The sequence below is a fragment of the Lissotriton helveticus genome, chromosome 2_1 (assembly GCF_964261635.1).
Source record: "Lissotriton helveticus chromosome 2_1, aLisHel1.1, whole genome shotgun sequence".
NCBI classification, from domain to species: Eukaryota; Metazoa; Chordata; class Amphibia; order Caudata; family Salamandridae; genus Lissotriton; species Lissotriton helveticus.
The window spans coordinates 1253296461-1253316382 of NC_136059.1; the positions used below are offsets into that span (position 1 = coordinate 1253296461).

Here is a 19922-nt window from a genome sequence, read left to right on the forward strand (position 1 = left end):
CATCTAACTGACTAAGCCTACCTTAGTTATACTATTCTATGTGTATGTACCACCCCTCAATGTATCAATATTCGTGAAACCCCCTATTCTGATTGGACAATTGGATGGGGAGAGGTCATCACACCATATTACTGTAATGGTTTTCTTTTAATTCTTTGTTCAATATTACCGCCCCTTAACTTTACTTTGCCAAGCTTTATTCAAACCCGCATTTCACATTAGAAACCTGTACAATGTATGAAAATGTTGTCTTCTTTTTCTTGCCTTCTTCGGGTCGAGAAGTGAAGTTCCCAAGCGCTTTTTTGCTAGAGCGTCCTTGGCAGGGATACATCATGCATCATGGCGGACTTTGGTGCGTTTGCGCATAATCATGCGGGACAGAGACTTCAGTCACCCTCCAGGCCCAAATACAAACTAATAATAAAGTCAAAGAAAAACATTAGAAAACAGAAATTAATGAATGCACTGTATACCACTTATTCCTACTTTAATCCCATTAAGTTATTTAATCTTTTTGCATTAGCAATTTAATAAACATGCGATGTTTAGTTCAAGCATGGCATGCACATTAACATGTGAGTCTCAAGCGGCCATTTTAATACCTACTGCGCAGCTGCAAAGATTCCCCTCCAAAGCAAAGGATGTCATACTACATAGATGCAGTAGACGCATGCGCAGAAGATTCCCGCATTTTTAGCAGCCATCTTTACACACTCAAGTTACTTATTAGTTAAACACATAGGCAAGCTTCTCTCGGATATCAATGTAAGGGTGAAACGCAAATATTAGTATTTACAAACATTTTGGTTACATTATTACACGTTATTTGAGAGGACTGCATCCGAGCAAGTTTCTTTACGTACGAAACCTTGCTCTATCATGGCCGCTCTACAAATCTCCTGGATAGAGACCCCCGCCGCCTCAGCCAGGAAGCCGACACAGAACCAATCAATCAATCAACCAGGAAACTTGTAGAGCGCACTACTCACCTGTGAGGGTCTCAAGGTGCTGGGTAGGGTGCTGCTACTGCTCGAATAGCCAGGTCTTGAGTAGCCTCCTGAAGGTTAGAAGGTCTTGGGTCTGTCGCAGGAGGATGGAGAGGGTTTTCCAGGTCTTGGCGGCGACGTAGGAGAATGATCTGCGGCTGGAGGTTTCGAACGACCCTGCACCTGAGACGGAGGAGGCAGAGCCACAGATTTATAGCACTGGCAGACCACCAAATGCACCCATCCACTGATCTTAGAAGTGGAAAACTTTTTCCCTATAGCCACACCCCCACAGGACACAAACAGGGCAGGATAAAGCCGAAAATCTAGCAAATGCTGGAGGTAAATCTGAAGAGCCCTCTAAACATCCAAAGAAGAAGGAACAAGGGATTCCCCCTCAATAGGCAAATCAGGAAGTATTGTGTCCTGCTGCAAATGGAACTTGGAAGAAACTTTAGGCAGAAAAGCCAGATCAAGCCGCAAAACAACCCAATCCTGCAGAAACTACTAATAAGGAAAAGAAATAAGCAAGGCACCCAACTCACCCAACCGACGAGCAAAGGTGATGGCCAACAAAAAAGCCACCTTAGCGGACACAGAGGTCCGCCTCCAAAAAGGGCTCAACTGCAGAGCCCGCAAAACAGTAGGCAAATTCCAAGAAGGCATGTGTACAAGAGAGTCCGGACGACGAAGACTAAAGCTCAGAAGAAGCTGACTCACCAAAAGGGCAACAACCTCCAAGGAAGCCCCCGGACCCCGAGAAGCACGAACCGCCACCTATTGAGCAGACAATGTGGAAGGGGAAAGGGCCTTCAAAAAACCATCCTGGAGAAAATCCAGCACAGACGCAGGATCCCCAAACACAGGATCCACAACGTGGGAAGAACACCAAGAGACAAAAGAACCCCAATGTCGACCATAGCTTTTAAGGGTCGATGGCCGACGCAACAACTGAATGTCACAGGCCACCATAGAAGAACAGCCCAAAGACTCCAAAGTCAACCGCTCAAGAGCCCAGCCGTCAGTTGTAAACGACGAAGACAAGGCTGAGACCGGAGCGGAAACTGAAGTTGAGCCGCAACCAAAGGAAGCTGGATAAATCGGCCCCCGCCAGCTGGAACAGGTGAGAAAACCAAAGGCGGCAAGGCCAGAAGGGAGCAATCAACAGGACCGACACACTCTCCCTCTGAATCATCTGCAGCACCTTCGGAGGAGGGGAATAGGAGGGGAGGCATACAGAAGGCCCCAAGGCCAGGGAATTGAAAGAGCATCCACCGCCCAAGCCTGAGGACACATCACCTCTGAACAAAACCTAGTGAGAAGAGCGTTGAGAGGGGAGGCAAAGAGATCGATCCAGGGGAACCCGAACCAAAGAGAAAGGTCCTGCAACAGAGAAACAGAGAGACAGTTCGAGATAGAGAATGGGAGGTTGCTGCTCAAATCATCCGCATGAAAATTCAACTGCCCAAGAATGTACACAGCTTTCAAGGCCAACAGGTGTGATTCCGCCCAAGTACAAATCCTGGAGGCCAGCAGATTCAGAGATGCGCACTTGGTCCCCCTCTGACGGTTCAAGTTACAACGAGCCACCTAATTGTTGGCATGAACCAACAGATTTGTCCCATGAAGATGAACCTGAAAGAACTGGACTGCCTCCCCGTTGGCCGCCAATTCCTGCCAGTTCGAGGAACGGGCGCTGTCCCTCTGAGACCACCAACCCTTGGCCTCCAAGGACCCCAACGTGGCCCCCCAACCCCAAAGACTGGCATCCGTGTCAACAAAAGGGGAAATGGAAGACAAAACCGCACCCTCTTCTCCAGATTGGGAATATAAAGCCACCAGTCCAAGTCCCATACCAGAGCAGGAGAGAGAGAAACCAGAGTCTCGTAATCTACCCGGGAGGAGTCCCACCTAGCCAACAGATGAGTCACCAAGGGCTTGAGATGTAGGCGAGCTCAAGGAACCACAGCAGTGGTGGCTACCATCAACCCCTGGACCCACAGCCAAACACGAGCCGGGGCAGAGGGGCTACTCAACAGATCCTGAAACAGAGTCTGCAAAGAAAGGATTCGAACAGAACAGGAGGGAGAAACACAGCCCCTAGAGAGGTGTTGAACAGACCCCCGATGAACTGAAGTCTCTGAATAGGATCCAGATGAGACTTGGCCAGATTCAACTTGATCTCCAGATCCTGAAACAAGGTCAACGGTGCCTCCACCACCAGAAGAGCCTTAGGAAAGGAGGAAGCAGAGATCAAACAATCATCAATATAGGGAAACACTGAGAATCCCAGATGCTGCAAAACCCCCACAGCAGGAGCCAATACCTTGGTAAAAGTCCTGGGAGCAGTGGAAAGGCCGAAAGGCAAAACCTGAAACTGGAGATGCATCCCCTGGACAGCAAACCTCAGGAACCGCTGACTGGCAACCGCACCAACTTGTTCAAAGTTCGGAGATTCAGAATTGGACGGAAGGAACCATCTGGCTTTGGGACCAGAAACAGATGGGAATAGAACCCCAGGCCCACTTCCTCCACTAGAACCGGTACAATTGCCCCCTTCAACAACAACCTGACGACGCCGGACAACATGGCAGACCGCCTCATACGGTCTCTTGACAACGGGGTAACCTGAAAGTTATTCAGAGGGGGAGGACACCGGAAGGGACTCTGGCAACGCAACCTGATGACAGACAAGACCCACTGGTCGGAAATCAGTACCGACCAACGGGCCAAAAACAAATGGAGCCGAGCCCCCACCACGACATAGTCACTTCTGTCCCGCACCAGTGGGATGCTGCTGCTGTTGTTGCTGTTGAGGTCGGGATTTATAGTGGAATGCGGCCCCTGACCACGGCCCGACCACGAAAGGGCTAAGAAGACAAAGCCCTCTGAAACCCCTGCTTATGAAAAGAAAAGACTGCTTCTTAGGCACAGGCTGGAAAGGCTTCAACATTTTTCCCTCCTCCCCAGAGCGCTACACCATTGTATTCAAATCCTCCCCAAAGAGACAGGGACCCTAAAAAGGCAGCTTATGGAACAAGGCCTTTTGAGCAGCTTGAAGATGCCAAGGCTTGACCCAGAGAGACCTCCGAAGAGCCACTGCCACCCTGGCAGCCGAGGAGAAGTCCCACAAGGAATCAAAAGTCACATCCGAGAGGAATTGTGCCATGACCTCCATCTGAGCCAACACAGTAGGGTCCCCTGGATCCTGCAGACAATCAAATAACTTCTCAAAATCCTTCAGAAGGACCTGTGAGGCATAGGCCGCATAAGTGCTAGCACGTACACCAAAATGAGAAGCCGCATAAGAATGCTTGAGAGCAGACTCCACCTTCCGCTCCACTGGGTCCGCCAGGGAAGCCTCCTCCGATGACAAAGAGGAAGACGAAAAAGAAGCCATGGAGGACAAAAGAGAATTGACTTTTGGAACCTGAGGAAACTGGGTGTCAAAGTCCGCCAGGTGATACCGCTTCCCCAGAAAACAAGGAATACCCTGCTTATCCACCTTAAGCCATTCCTTATTCAGTATATTCTTCAAGACAGCATGGAAGGGACGGTCATCCACCACAGAGAACTATACTGGGAGTAAAACCCCTCATCCGACAAAGATTTAGGGTCAGAACCAAGTACCTCCCTGATATGGACCAGCATGTCCAAAAAAACTTACCCTGGGCATACTTTTCCTTAGGGGAATTGTCCACGTCCTCCTCATCAACCTTCGACTTCTACGCCGCAGGCTGCTGCAGTGCAGACTGGACAGCAGAATTTATCAACTCCTGCAAATCAGCCCTAGAAATCTGCAAAACGTCATCCTCTTGCAGGTCCTGGACATGATGCTGCTTGGACACCACCTTTGCAGGCACTGGAGAGGATGCCCCATCACTCATGACCCGAGGAAACAAGAATTTGCAATGCAATAGGTCTCGCAATGACATTGTTTTGAGCTATTGGCATTGAAAATGTTATTGTTTTTTTTCCCTTCGTGAAGCGTTAATCAAATAATGGCGTTGTAAATGACAATGTCTTTTACCCCCTGTTGACCCTCGCATACAGACATACATAGAAACCGCACTACAAACGGGCACACATGCATGCACACGCTGAGAAACACATGCACCCAGTGAGGCAGACACACTAATACATAGAGGCACACAGGTGTATGGGTGCACCGAAGCACGTGATTGCACATGCAGGCACACTGAGTCACAGGCACACTGTAGCTTTGTGTCTGAATGGCCCGGTGAAACCTGGCTGAAGCCTGACTAATTCCCTCCCCGTCCAACCATTGTTGGACCTGGCCTCGTGGCGTGGTTCCCCCCGTTCCTCAGCGCCCCGTTAGCTCAGTCCTTCACCCCGCACTCCCTGGTCGTCCCGTCCCCTGTCCACCCCGCTCCCTACACGACCCTACCAACGGATGACCATCCCCGCATGCTCCTCCAGGTACCGGGCGCCCAGAACCTGCATCACCCCACAGGGCCACCGGCCGCCATTACCCTTCCCGAGGTCCCTGACCCCATAGCCTTGGCCTGACCCCGGGCCCAGCGAAACCTAGGCCTCAGACGCGCCATGCCCGGCTGGGGGGTAGAGGGCCCCTGAGTGAGATAGGACCAAAGAGTTTCGATTGCACCTCCGGCCTCCCCTGGGAGACTGGTTTCTCTCACACCTCTGGCCTTCCCTTGGGGCCTGGTTTTGATCGCACCTCTGGCCTCCCCGAGAGCTGGCTCCAGAAACTGCTGGGCGTCTGGGAATCCCCGGACGCATCTTCCAAGGAATAAAAGGGCCAGCCGACAGACACTCCGGCGACCAGCCCCGAGGCATGAGATCTCCGTCTGCGAGGGTCCGGACATCAAAGGGCCACTGTGCTATATCAAGGCCCGCCCAAGTACTAGCGAGCAGTTGTATCCTGGACAAGGGAGCCCTGCTGATCTGATCGCGGCTCAACCCTTGGGGAGAAGACTGGACGTTGGAACTTAGCGAGCCCTGCTGACGCTGTCGCGGCACATCCTGGTGAAGAAGGAACTGGAACCTCGGAGCCCTGCTGACCTCGGAGCGGCTCATCCTTGAAACTCTAAGGACATTCATTGAAACACCCTGAGCACTGCTGACGCTGTCGCGGCTCATCCTCGTGAAGAAGGAACTGGAACCTCGGAGCCCTGCTGACCTCGTCGCGGCTCATCCTTGAAACTCTAAGGACATTTCGCTGAACACCCTGAGCCCTGCTGACGTCGTCGCGGCTCCTCAAGAACCGACAGACACTCTGTTCACTCCGGATCGAGCCCTGCTGACCTCGTCGCGGCTCGAGGAGTACTCTGGTCCGGCTGGACCATCGACGCTACCAACACGATCTGACTCGAGAAGAAGTGAGTAGAGCAGCCAGTACAACCTCCATCTCCCGTATCCCCCGGCTCGAGGATTGAGAGCTGTGCGCAGGGTCCGCTTCGTACTGGCCTAAAAATCGAGACTGTCCCGCTACCTTATTCCTTCCATCCGAGACTTTACGATCCCTCGATCGCTTGTAAATACGTGTTCATTTTGCCTCAAATTCTACTGTGTGATAAAGAACTTGCTTACTTAAACCCACGGTGTGGTGTCAGTTTATAAGTGTGGTGTGAGCTCAGTGTGTACGATCTTAGACCCGGAGCCCTCCCCGGCGAGGATCTCATGGTAGGACTCGGCTGTATTCCAGTGAGAGGTGGGTCACGGAGTGATCGGGAGAGCATATCCTGGTCCTCTGGGATCGCCCCTTCTAACAACCATTATTTTGAAGGTTGATAGGAGGAAGGATTACTCAACCCCAACTCAGTCACGCTGTACAGTTCAGTCAGGCACGTGGCTGACTTTGCCTCACCTTTAGGGATTTAGCGAGCGACCCTGCCCCGGTCAATTTGGAATAAATAAAGTGTCCAATTGTCAGAGCATCTCCCAGAGATGAAGCGGCTCATATGACCCAGGCGGGCCCACGCGACTTGTCTGGAGACCCCAGGACTAGAGGGCCCCTGGGCTCCCCATGTCAGATCTTTGAGTCCGTTCTGCTGCACCCCCGCAGTGCTGTGCTGGTTAGTGGTCCTCAGCACCCCCAAACTGGGAGGAAGCTGCGCTCTGAGGCCTGGGATTTTAGCGCCTTCATCGGGGTGCTGGCTGACATCACAGGGGTCTGTGCAGACTAAGGTCCTCCTGCCTCCACTACATGAAGCTGGGCCTCTCAGAGGCCTCTCTGTGGAATGGGAACAGAAGGGGCAGGGGGGCAGGAATGCAGAGCAGCCACGGAAACGGGGGGCACTGGCTCTTTAAGAGAGGAAGGGAGCACTCAGCAGATTCACGAGGGAGATGGCCGGGAGGGAGAGGAGGGTACACCGGACCGCGGGAGCGGGGAACATGAGACGGAGAGGTGGGGAAGAGGTCAGAGGGCTCTGGGGTTGTAGGGGAGAAAGGGGAGAGACTACGGAGAGGCAGCGGATGGTGGGGGGGGTTGCAAAATGGAGAGGAGAGACCCTGAGACGAGGAAGAGGCTAGAGCAGTAGATAGGGGGAGGAAGAGGCAGCTACACTCCGTAAAGCGCTTCAGCGCTTCGTCAGGAGGAGGAAGTGCTATAATGTTACTCTTACTGTACACCACGGAGAGGAAAGCGCCTGCTGCGAGAGCTGGTGCCAGAGAGAAGACGAGGCGGGAGGGATTGGGGAAAGCAGGGAGGTGGGGGGGTGGGAGGGACAGGAAGAGGGGGCGGAGCAGGACAGTGGTGACTGTTGGTGTTATTATTGTGCAAAAGAATAAATAAAGTGTCCAATTGTTAGCGCAGCTCACAGAGATGAAGTGGCTCACATGAACCAGTCGGGGCCCTGCGACTTGTCTGGTGACCCTTGGACGAGAGTGCCCCTGGGCTCCCCATGTCAGATCTTTGAGTCCATTCTGCTGCAGCCCTCACGGTGATGAGCTGGTTAGTGGCCCATCAGCACTCCCAAACTGGGAGGGAGCAGTGCTCTGAGGCCTGGTATTTTAGCGCCTTCATCGGAGCGCTGGCTGACATCACAGGGGTCTGTGAAGACTGAGGGCCCCCTGCCTCCCCTACATGAAGCTGGGCCTCTCAGAGACCTCTCTGTGGAATGGGAACGTAAGGGGCAAGGGGGCAGGAATGCAGAGCAGCCATGGAAACGGGGAAGGTGAGGGAAGAATGAGGACTCTGGCCGTTTAAGAGAGGAAGGGAGCACTCAGCAGATCCCTGAGGGAGATGGCCGGGAGGGGAAGAGGGGACACCGGGCGGCAGGAGTGGGGGGCATGGGGCGGAGAGGTGGGGAAGAGGTCAGAGGACTCTGGGGTTGTAGGGGAGAGACTATGGAGAGGCAGCGGATGGTGGGGGGGTGTTGAAAAATGGAGAGGAGAGGCTACGAGACAAGGAAGAGGCTAGAGCAACATATGGGGGGAGGAAGAGGCGGCTACACTCCGTAAAGCGCTTCAGCGCCTCGTCAGGAGGAGCAAGCGCTATATAGTTACACTTACACCACGGAGAGGAAAGCGCCTGATGTGAGAGCTGGCGCCGGAGAGAAGAGGAGGCGGAAGGGGTTGGGGAGGGAAGGGAAGGGAGTAGGGGTGTGGGAGGGACAGGAAGAGGGTGCGGAGCAGGACAGGGGTGAATGCAGAGAGAGAAGGGGCGAGGGAAGAGTCTGGACAGAGAGCCCTAAAGTCTTCCAGAGAGGGGGAGAGAGTCCTGCGGAGAGTGAGGGGTGTGAGGTACGGGGCACCGAGTGAGGTACAGGGAGTGAGCGCTGCAGCTGGGATGGGGCCTCAAGAGCATGACCTGGAGGGACGGAGCGGGACCAAAGGCAAGGACCGGGACATACGTAAGAGAACCGGCTAAAAGTAACAAAACCGGGCCAAAGGTAACAGCACAGGGACAAAAACGTGAAAAAAGTGGGAACCAGTGCTCGCCATTGCGGGAAGGCAGGGGGCCATCTGCTTTCACGTGGCTGAGTGGAAACAGATGGCCCCCTGAAGATAAGAAATTGCTATGCGACAGCAGCAAAGCAGACACGCCTGTCCTGATGGGCCATCTGAAAAGGAGAAAGGGCAGCGACTAAAAAAAACCCATTTCCAATGGCAGGCCACCGTTTATCATAAACGGCGATGCCAGCCAATGAAAATGAGGGGCGGGGCTTTGAGCCCCCTTCTCAATTCTCCTCTCTAACTATATCTCGCCGAGCAAGCAGCGCATGCGCTGCAACGCTAGGCAAGACCTAATAAGGAGTAAACCACACAGGAAACTCCAAACACACAAAGAGGAAGTGCTTAGCAACCAAGTCTCGTTACGTGAGACTTGAAAATCAGCAAAAAGGGCAGCCCTGCAGTCTCCAGCCACATACACATGACATGGCCGCGGGGGCCGGACGCTGCTAGAAACACCCAGCGCCGGAATGACCCGGGCCAGGACATCCGAAAAGCTTCCCGCCCCAGCCCAGCACATGTGCGGGAAGCATCCCAACACAGGAGCAGGAGCGCCGGTATGGCCGTGCACAGACATAAGCCAGAATAAACTGTAAATTTCAAAAACCTGAAACAAATTAGATTTGGAAAACTCACGGCACCGCAACACAACCTGCAACCACCAAAAACAGCAACAGGATACACGGAGCACCAGCGTTCCGACAACCGACGGAGAAAGAAAAATTTAGGCATGGTGGTGGGTGGGAGGGTTTATAGGCCCTTTGACTTTTGGTTTTTAAGTGTTTTGATTGGCTGGCTGGAGGCAGGACTGCCTCACTTTGTAAGGACTGGGACGAGGAGGACCCATGAGGGGGTAATGTGACATTTAGAAAAGTGATACAGACTCTCAGTTTAGAAACTGATCACAGCAGCATGCACACCATCAGCGCAGAATTTAGAGCTGGTGAGTCAGTCCTCAGCAATAAGCCTGTGCACATGTGTCCAAAAAACGAAAAGTGAAAAATTATCATTACCTCCCTTTGCCCATTTCCTTTTGACTGAACGGTAACTTTTATACATAAAAAGAAATGGGGGGGGGGTCGGGTGACGAAAGTTGCAGCCAAATACACAATTTGCAGAGGATTATGGGAGTTGTAGTTTGTTTTTCTTAACGTGTTGTGAAAATAAAGAGCAACTCGCCTCCGTTGTCATTGATAAAATCGGGATTATGCAATTTTCATGAAACACAACGTAGAACGCTGTTGACTAAAATGGTGGTCGCCAGAATTATGCCTAACATGAGCCTGTTTCATGAGATAAAATGCTTGTTTTCCTTTAGAAGTAGGGGCCAGCAAGTCTCAAAGTGATGTAGCGAATCGGCGATAAAGCTTGTATTGAAGGAAGATGATTACTCTCAGGCCCCGAGTGTGTTTTTCATCAAACCGTGAATTAATTTCCCCAAAGGCAGCGCGCGTTTTTTAAAAATTTTTTTTACAGAAGCCTTCAGCAACCTTAGTAAAATATTGAAAAAATAACGTTGGTTACATTATTTGTGGATGTAAACAAGCCTAAATTCAGTTGTGACTTGCTCTGTATATATAACCATAAATTCACAGAGGGAAGACGACAGGGCAGGAGGGTTGGGAATCAAATGAGCACGTCACGTGTCTGGAGGGTTGGCTTTAAATGTGACACATATAAAAGTGCAGACGTTGAGTATAGCCACACATTGGGCCAGTCGCCTAACACCCTGCAGCACTGCTTCACTGTGAGGCGAGCTCGGCGCATTCAGCATGTCTACAAGTGGCAAGGTAAGGCGCGCGCTTGCATGCACACATAACGGTAAGCCCGTATGTACCATTACATATGCGTATGTCTACATCTAACCAGTGTTGTCTTCTTTCGGCTTACTCTGTACTGTTTTGTAAAATTCTTCTAATAAAATCTATTGAAATACTAACCGTGAAACATTTATAAACACGTTCAAATATGTTTTGTAAAAGTACAGGATGGTTTAGAGCATTGAACAACCCTTTTGTAACTAATAAATGTTGTTTAGATTGTAAAAAAAAAAAAAAAGAATGGCGAAAAATGCGTGAAAATCTTTACATTTAGGGATGGTCGTGTATCATATTTAGACCCTTACAGCTGCAAGTTTAAGGTATATTGAGATAGTGAGAAAAGGGTGATCGCAAACCAAAGAAAAGATAAAAAAGAGTTAAAAAAAGAAAATAATAATAAAAAAAAAAATATATATATATATATATATATATATATATATATATACCAGCATTGTACACTAAGCATAGAAATAAAAAAGAGCAGTCTGAGGAGTTTGAAGTAACATATGGGCAAACGTCCAGAGCAAACAGAAAACGAAGATAGTACAAAATAGCACAATAAACTCGCAAAGCAAAAGAAAATAGAAGCAGAAAGGCGAAAAGAAAATATTTTCAATAAATTTTACTATGTTCCCTATTAATTTGTTGGCTTTATTTAGCCTCGACTTACTGCGTGGTGCCTGGCAATGAAATATCAGTGTTTTTAAAGTTATGTTTTTAAAAGTATGTAGCACCGGGCCGACTTCCTGACACCCACCTATCATTAAAATATTTTTAACGACAGCAACAGCTCTGCAATCCACAGTGTTTCTCTCCTAACAGAAAGCCAACCAGATACAAAGATTTTGGATTTATGTGTTGTGCAGTGACAACTGAAATGAAATTTCACCCTTGGGTTGCTCTTGATGAGCTAAATGAAAAGACAATTTTAGATTTTTGGGGGAATATTGTTGTAATTTGGTGCCACATAGTGGCGGTACCCTGAGGCAGCTGCTTTGCCTTACATAAGCGTCTCTCCTGATTCCACTCACCACCAAAACGTTCTCCTGTGAATGGCAGCTATTTTCAGAACATGGATTTCATTTCACCCAGCCAAGAATTATTGACGCCTTAGATCTGGAATAGCCAGTATTAGGAAAACAAGTTTGCTTTTATATAGACGTGAATACTGAATTTGTTGTCTTGCCAAATCAGTTTCTGTATATCAGAGTTAAATGGGTTTTTTGTTAGTTACTCTGCTTTTGGAACAGTGCTCAAATGCAACGAAAAATATGTGCGGGCCGAGGTTTTGACACTGTTGCCGAATACCTAGGCTGCCTAGACAAGGTCTCATGCTCTTTCCTGACCCACCGTTCACCCCCTGTCTCATTAGCTCACTCTTGCAGGATCTTTTCATCCCTGCTTTCTTCCTTTGTCACAGCTTTCTCTTGCTCCCTCTTTCTCCATTTTATGCTTTGCACTCTCTTTCGCTGGGTCAAAGTCCAATGATGAAAAATAAGACCTGGGGCCATATGTATCAACATTCCGTTTTGCGATTCCTAAATAGCGATTTTTAAAGAATCGCTATTTAGAAATCGCAAAATGGTATGTATGTAGGAAATCGCTTCTTTTTAGCGATTCCTTAAAATTCCTTAATTGCGATTAGCAAATTGCTAATCGCAATTAAGGAATAATTTCCCATTCATTTCTATGGGCCAGGAGGCCCATAGGAATGTAGGGGAAATTTGCGAATCGCAATTTGCTAATCGCAAATTGTGAATATTTTCAAGGGTGCAGGGGTGTCTCAAGAACACCCTGCTGCACCCCTGAAAATGACATGTGTGCGCATATGGCGCACATACATGCCCTAAGGGCATGTTTGAGCGTCACATGGCACCTTTTGATTTTTAAAAAAAATGCTTTTTTAAAAGAATTCGCAACTTACCACCAACTAGAAGTTGGTGGTAATTTGCGATTCCTTAATGGCATTTTGGAATGTTTTTTTCCTTGATACATTGCATTTAAGGAATCGCAAAATTTGCAATTTCTTAAATGCAATCGCAAAATAAGGAATGGCAAATTTAGCGATTCCTTATTTTTTACCAAAATTGTTTCATACATACCATTTGGCCAAATTGCATTCGCAAACGCTGAAATTCTGCGAATTTCGGCATTTGCGAATGCAATTTGGCTTCATACATATGGCCCCTGGTGTCCAAAAATGAGTGATCCATTGAATGCTGTAGGAAATTGGGTAACTGGCTGAGAGGGGTGGAACCCTACTCAAGCAGCAACCACAAATCTTGTCAGTGTGAAACACGAACAAACCGCAAATTAACCTGTGCTTAACCTTTGGTAGCTGCGCACAAAAGCAGTATGGCTAGAGGCAGAGTGTAAATTATTATGCTGCACTTCCAAACAGTAATAAAGTTAAAACACAACACATAAAAAATCCCACACCAATTTAGAACAGAGTAAAATGTAATACATTATTTGACACCAAAATGACAAACATCTAATAAGTAGAACCAGAGATATGCGGTTTTAAAGATTAGGTAATTAATAGTGCCTAACTGAAAAAAAAAAAAGCGGCAACTGTGGTTATCTTGTCGCACCGAACCGGTACAAAGATGCAAGTTCAGGCTCACTGCGATAGAGGATACATGGACCAAGTCAGGCCCTCTGAACTAAATACCTTGAATCAGCTTTGCGACATGCTACATTGAGGATGTGTCATGCAGTGGTGGTTACGATGAGTTGCATGTGGCAGTGTGCGGTCCTGTGTCACGGATGCGTGGCACAGTGGTGGTTCCAATGAAGCTGAGGCTTGCGACAGAAGGTCCTGCATTGTCATCGAGGATGCCGTTGACAGAGGCTCGCAATGTAAAGAACTGTATTGGGGATGGATTGCGCAGTGAAGGTTCTGAGAGGCTGCGATGTAAGTTCCTGTGTCAGGATGGATCAAGCATCAGTGGTTCCAATGTGGGGCTGCGAGGCGATGCATCTTACTGCGTCTGTTCTGGCCAAAGGTTCACAGTTGGGCTAGCCGAGTACCTTCAGGCCCACTTCCAAGGGTCCAGGACTAGGGTGGCACCACTTGGGGGTAAGACTCACAGGAGGTTGGAGCCTTTTCTGTCACTGAGGCTTTGATCAAGAGGCCAGCAAACTAGCCCTTGGAGTCACTCTGGTGGTCTTGGGATTAAGATACAGGTCCAGTCCTTCTCACTCCGGCAGCAGGGCAGCAGAGTAGCAGTCCTTCTTGCAGCAGAACAGCACAGCTGTCCTTCTGAGTCTTCCACAGGTCCAGAGGTGTACTGAGGAGTTGGGTCTGAGGGTCCAATGTTCATGCCTGGTGCCAGCTTTGAAGCAGGAGAAGGTTCTGAAGACTCTGCACCATTTTGCTTCCTGGTGATCATTGTGCAATTGGATACTGATGAAAAGGACTTTGCCTGAGTAGTCCTTATCACGCTTTTTGTCACCAGTGAAGAAGAAACTGTGAATTTAGATTGTAAAGCGATTGCGCAGAAGCATGATACTGTTGGATTGTTAGTCATTTAAATAGTGTGATGCCTTTTTAACAGATATCTTGATGAACGAATAATTCTAAAACAATTAAGTACCCTGATTTTACACTAGTTATTCTAATTCGTAATCAGGTAGGGAATAAACGGATTTTGTCACATATTCAGCTTTTAGTTTCACAGTTAAAAGTTCTATTACTTAACATATAAACACAAAAAATGCAAACTTCAGTCTGCTCCTATTTGGGAGTAGGCAGAAAAATGCTTAATCTATACAGGGGGGCGAGCCCTTGGGGCTCCTTTTCCTGTTACTCAAACAGCAAATTTGTGCAAAAGAGCACCGCAGTGGATTGTGAAAAGACACCAGCAGCAGCAAAGAAAACAAAAGAATTGAGCGAAATGTTGTTCATTCTTCCAGAGAATAGGAATTCCATCCCGACTATGAAAGGGCTAAAACTTTTGAGGGCTACTGAGTCGGTATGACAACCTCTATTTAACACCCAAACATGTTCCGTGGCATTCTTCTCCTGAAACTTGATATTTGTTATATGTTACACCGTATTCTGTAATGTGTAAATAGCAATAAAAATGTAATTTAAAAAAAATATATATATATTTTAACAATGCGTTGTAACAACATATAACCTGTTTTAGTGGCTTTCAAATGTATGAAATGTGCCAATATACATAACGTGTATTTGTAAACCACACGTTCACCTGTAGCCATCTTGGCACTGAATAACAGATGTCTGTTACCCAACAGTACTCATTTTATCGATCCCCGATGGATGAAAGTTTGAGTGGACCCACTGGGCATTGAACCTGTGAACATGAGGTCAAACATAGGCCCCTGCTGCGGGCACATTAATCCACTTTGCCACCAGAGCTGGCTACACAGTGCACTTTATTTATGTATTTATTTAAGCGTATTTATTTATTTATTTAAACTTATAAGGCGCACAGCTACCCGCAATAGGTTTCCCGGCGCCAAGAAACAGACTAAAGAAAGAAAGAACTGCCAAGCAAACTACTAAAGAAGACTACTAAAGAAGACTGCTCTGATCACTGCTGAAAAAGCCAGGTTTTTAATCCCCTACGGAAGCGAAGAAGATTTGTCTCCAACTTCAGGGTCGCGGGCAAGGCATTCCAAGATTTAGTGCCTAGATGAGAGAAAGAGCGGCCGCCCATCTTCACCAGCTTAAATCTAGGGACAATGAAATCGCCTTTTCCCGAAGATCTCAAACAGCGGCTAGGCTTATAAGCCTGAATGAGACCCTGTAGGTACTTCGGGGCTGAGCCCTGTTTAATCTTAAAAATTTGGCATAAGGCTTTGAATTTAATTCTACTCGTTATTCTCAGCCAATGCAGGTCGCGAAGGGCTTGAAAGGCGGATGTTCTCCGGGGAACATTACGTAGAAGCCGTGCGGCCGCATTCTGGACGACCTGGAGTTTATTCACTGTTGTTGAATCAGCACTGAGGTAGAGGACATTACCGTAGTCCAGGCGGGAGACTACCAATGCCTGGACAACAGTCCTCTGTGTGGAGGTGGGGAGCATCCACAGGATTTTTTGAAGCCATCTTAAGGTGGCAAAACAGATGGAGGCCACCCTAACAGCCTGTTGCCGCATTGTAAGCTTTTCATCAATGAGGAATCCGAGATTGCGAACCTGAGCAACGGGTTGAGGGGTAGGACCCATACTCTCGGGCCAATGTTCAGGACCCCATAGATCTTTACCCTTGCCCAGGATCACAACCTCGGTCTTATCCCCATTTAGCTTAAGGAAATTACACTGCATCCACTCCGAAACTCGGGTCAGACCCTGCTTAAGAGCCGAGATGTTATTACCTTCCATATTGGAGAGGGAGAAGATAATTTGCGTATTATCGGCGTAAGAAAATAAAGTGAGACCGGCTTCCTCCACAATAGTGGCCAGGGGTCTGACATAGATGTTAAATAATAGTGGACTGAGGATAGACCCCTGGGGAACGCCGTACGCCGATTAACAAATTTTAGAGGATGCTTTAGCTGAAAAAACTTGAAAAGTACGACCACTTAAAAAAGAGGCTATCCAAGCCAAAGCAGAGCCCTCAACTCCCAGAGATTGAAGAGTTGCGAGAAGGATGGAATGAGACACGGTATCGAACGCCGCACTGAAATCCAAAAGGATCGATACCATGCCGTAAACTCTCAGTAACTCCTAAAAGTGTGGTCTCAGTGGAATGGTGCGCTCTAAAGCCAGATTGCGATGGATGCAGGAAGCCCAAACTCTCTACCAGGAGAGTCAGCTGTGAGTTGATGTGCCTTTCCAAGATCTTAGAGAAAATGGGCAACAGCGAAATAGGCCTGAAGTTGGATAAATTAGAGATATCAGCTCCAGCCTTTTTAAGCAGAGGAATAATCATCGCATGTTTCCACTCCTGTGGAACATGAGACTCTATCAACGAGGAATTGAGGAGTTTCATCACAACACAACGAGAGTCCAGATCAAGTTGTTTAAAGATCTTGGCCGGTAAAGGATCGCGAGGGGAGCCAGATTTAATGCTCTCCAGGCAGTGAGCAAAAGAGACATCATCAAAAAGTGGCCAGTCAGTAAGTTTGACTGTCATCGGGGGCTGACTGTTATGTACAGGCACTGGCACAGACAATAATTCCTCGTTCAAGGGTAAAGGATTCAAGGAATCATAGATGCTTTCCACCTTAGTAATGAAAAACTCAGCAATGGAATTACATTGTGCCTCGTTCAAAACAGGAGGGCAGGAATAGAATCTTCACCTGTCAGTTTTTTTACCACAGAAAAAAGTGTACGAGGACAATTCTGGGAGTGTGTTACGGTATTGACAATATAGGCCGCACTAGCCATTTTACATTGTTTGTGGTAGTCTCTAAGAGCTTCCTTATATGCCACCTTGCGAGACGGAGAGTAAGAGCGTCTCCATTTCCTCTCGAGGGATTTACATTGAGATTTCTTGGTTTTTAAATTTTCCGAGAACCATGCCGTAGGGTGACGGTGGGGCAGAAGATGCCTAGGTACCAATGGAACAAGTTTGTCAACAGCAGCACTCAACGATTTGGACACTGCAGCCTCCAGCACCAACAGAGACGAGTCAACATCCGGTAAGGTATCAGACAAGTGCTAGTTAAGATCAGTGATATTAAGCTTGCCCCAACGACGTAGACTCTCTCCTGTATCAACACCACCAATTGCCATAATCTTAGTACAAGAGAGAGAAAACTGAACTGCGAAATGATCAGACCATTCCAAAGGGCGAGCGGCAAGTTCAAAATCATACGGGAGGTTCGAGAGGACAGGATCCAATAGATGCCCTGCAGAATGCGTAGGCCCTGAATTGCGCAACATAATATTAAGAGCTTCTAAATCAGCTAAGAAGGTTTTACTAACAGAGCATTGAGGGTCTTCCAAATGTAGGTTCAGATCCCCCAGAATGGTGAAGTTGGCAGCCTTCAAAATCAGCGGGGCAATAATTTCAGAAATGTGGACCCGCCCTAGCTGGAGCCAATGCTTGGTATGCTCATGCATGTGAGTATCACAAAGACTGTGTGGGGGTTGTGTGGAATGCACTCCTGTTTCTGCCATTTCATTCAACATTTGTCTTAGCGTACTCCAGTGTGCGTGCTACTTGGTTGCAGTGCCATGCCCATATGACACTGAAAAAGTTTACGAACAGAAACATGGGACGTGTTTGCGCCCCGGACCAAATGCACTGCGAAATGTGCTACCTTCAGCGCTGCTTGCTTTTTTTATTCATTCATTTGAACTTGTTTATGCGTGTTCTCATCTGTTTAATGTAGTTCTTTTTTAGTTATCATCCCTTTTAAGACTTCGGGGCGCAAACACGTCCCATGTTCCTGTTCGTAAACTTTTTCAGTGTCATATGGGCATGGCACTGCAACCAAGTAGCACACACATTGGAGTACGCTAAGACAAATGTTGAATGAAATGGCAGAAACAGGAGTGCATTCCACACAACCCCCACACAGTTTGCATTAATAGTTTGCCCATCCGTGGGAGTGCACCCGCCGGAATAAAAGAACCATAGAACTATAATGGAACATTGTCCCCATAAGACATTCAGGATCATCAGGCTCGTTGTGAAACCAGTGTATAACATCGGAGGAAAAGAATCTGGAAGCCCGTTATTGTGGCTAACTTTTTTTAAAACCGTCATCACTACATCAGTTTATCGTGTCTGTTACACCAAGTTGCTTGAGATTACATTGCATGATGGTAGTAGTAGTACGAAAACCTAAACTTACACTGATTTTCGTAGTTTGCCTTGATTAGAATAATGAGAAACAGTTGGATAGATGGGAGTAGCTTAAAAGCGCAAGGGATTGTGGGAGGGTGAACATTGTTTGTGAATGGAGAGAAGAACGCTGGCTTTTAATGATACTCGGCAGGTACGTGCATACTCATGACAATGCATATAGAACTAAACTTAGCTAAAAATAGCCTGGCTGTTAATACGTAAAGCACGGGGTGAGCCCAAGAACCTAGCGATTAATTTAAGAATAACATGGTGGTTGATCGTCAGGATTTATTGCTAGCTGTTTGAGCGGGAGAAGGAGGGCAAGCTACGATTTAAAGGTCAAGCATTTATGTTGATAATGGGAAAAGGAGAAAGGGGAATCGTTGAAGGAGACAAAAATGCTTACTAAAGAAATGTGAGAGTTGGTTCAAATTCGAAAATGTTGAACATTGTACTTGGATGTAATTGTCATTATATTGTACATTTTTTATTTTATTTTATCTACAGTGACCCCCGAAGAAGGGCAATACCAGCCCGAAATGCATTGGGTATTAAATAAAAACTGCTTTTTACAAAAAAAACCTGCATCAGTCCTGTTCTTTCGAGAGGCCCTGAGTGGCACAGGCAGAACAGCAGAAACCTGGGAAAAGGCAGACGAAGTCTTAAAAGGGATGATAACTAAAAAAGAACTACATTAAACAGATGAGAACACGCATAAACAAGTTCAAATGAATGAATAAAAAAAGCAAGCAGCGCTGAAGGTAGCACATTTCGCAGTGCATTTGGTCCGGGGCGCAAACACGTCCCATGTTCCTGTTAGTATCACAAAGACAACATTCCTGGGGTTTTACCTCTGATTTTAGCCCAGCTACCAAAAAAATCCTAGAGATGCAAGCAGATGTGAGATTAATATTTACAAATAATTAGCGCTAGCAATGACCATAGAGCCCTCTGAAAGATGCTAGTGGCAAAAAAGATGACTAAACTTTTGAGCACAAATCAGGCTCCTGCCATACATGAAAGGTCAATCAGAAGACATAAAACCTAAGTATACATTTAAGTTAAACTCGCCAAGGCTGAATAGGTGCTCAGGGGACAGCTGGAGTATGGGCTTTGGGGCTCACAAGCAAGGGAAGTCAAATTTTCGCAAAAAGTATTCTGTGAATCAGGGACATCTTGAGGATTTTGGAGGCCCTGGGCAGCACATATTTTGGGGGCCCCTGTTTGGAACAGCTTTGAATTTATGGTCCAATTTTAGGTCTCTCGTGCCTTCTTTGGCCAGGTTAGTCACTAATAGTGCACAGGCACACTCGTCCAACTTCTAAAGTTGTTAAATCTAATATTCAGGGATAGTGATGTGTGGTTTAAATATTTTAATACAGCAGCAGCTCACTAATATTTCTACAAATAA

General features: G+C 47.5%; 1 protein-coding gene across 2 annotated transcripts in view; it reads left to right on the forward strand.

Annotated features, from left to right (window-relative positions):
• LOC144818609 (alcohol dehydrogenase 1-like) overlaps nucleotides 1-19922 on the forward strand; it is a 293232-nt gene that overhangs the window by 50519 nt on the left and 222791 nt on the right. The window contains exon 1 of one of the 2 annotated variants that reach the window (XM_078676206.1): nucleotides 10624-10711. The exons of the other annotated variant lie outside the window; for it this stretch is intronic. Coding sequence (XP_078532332.1) covers nucleotides 10694-10711 — 18 coding nt within the window. The 5' untranslated portion in view covers nucleotides 10624-10693. Of the gene's footprint in view, nucleotides 1-10623; nucleotides 10712-19922 lie in introns of those variants that run through there. 2 annotated transcript variants of the gene reach the window in all.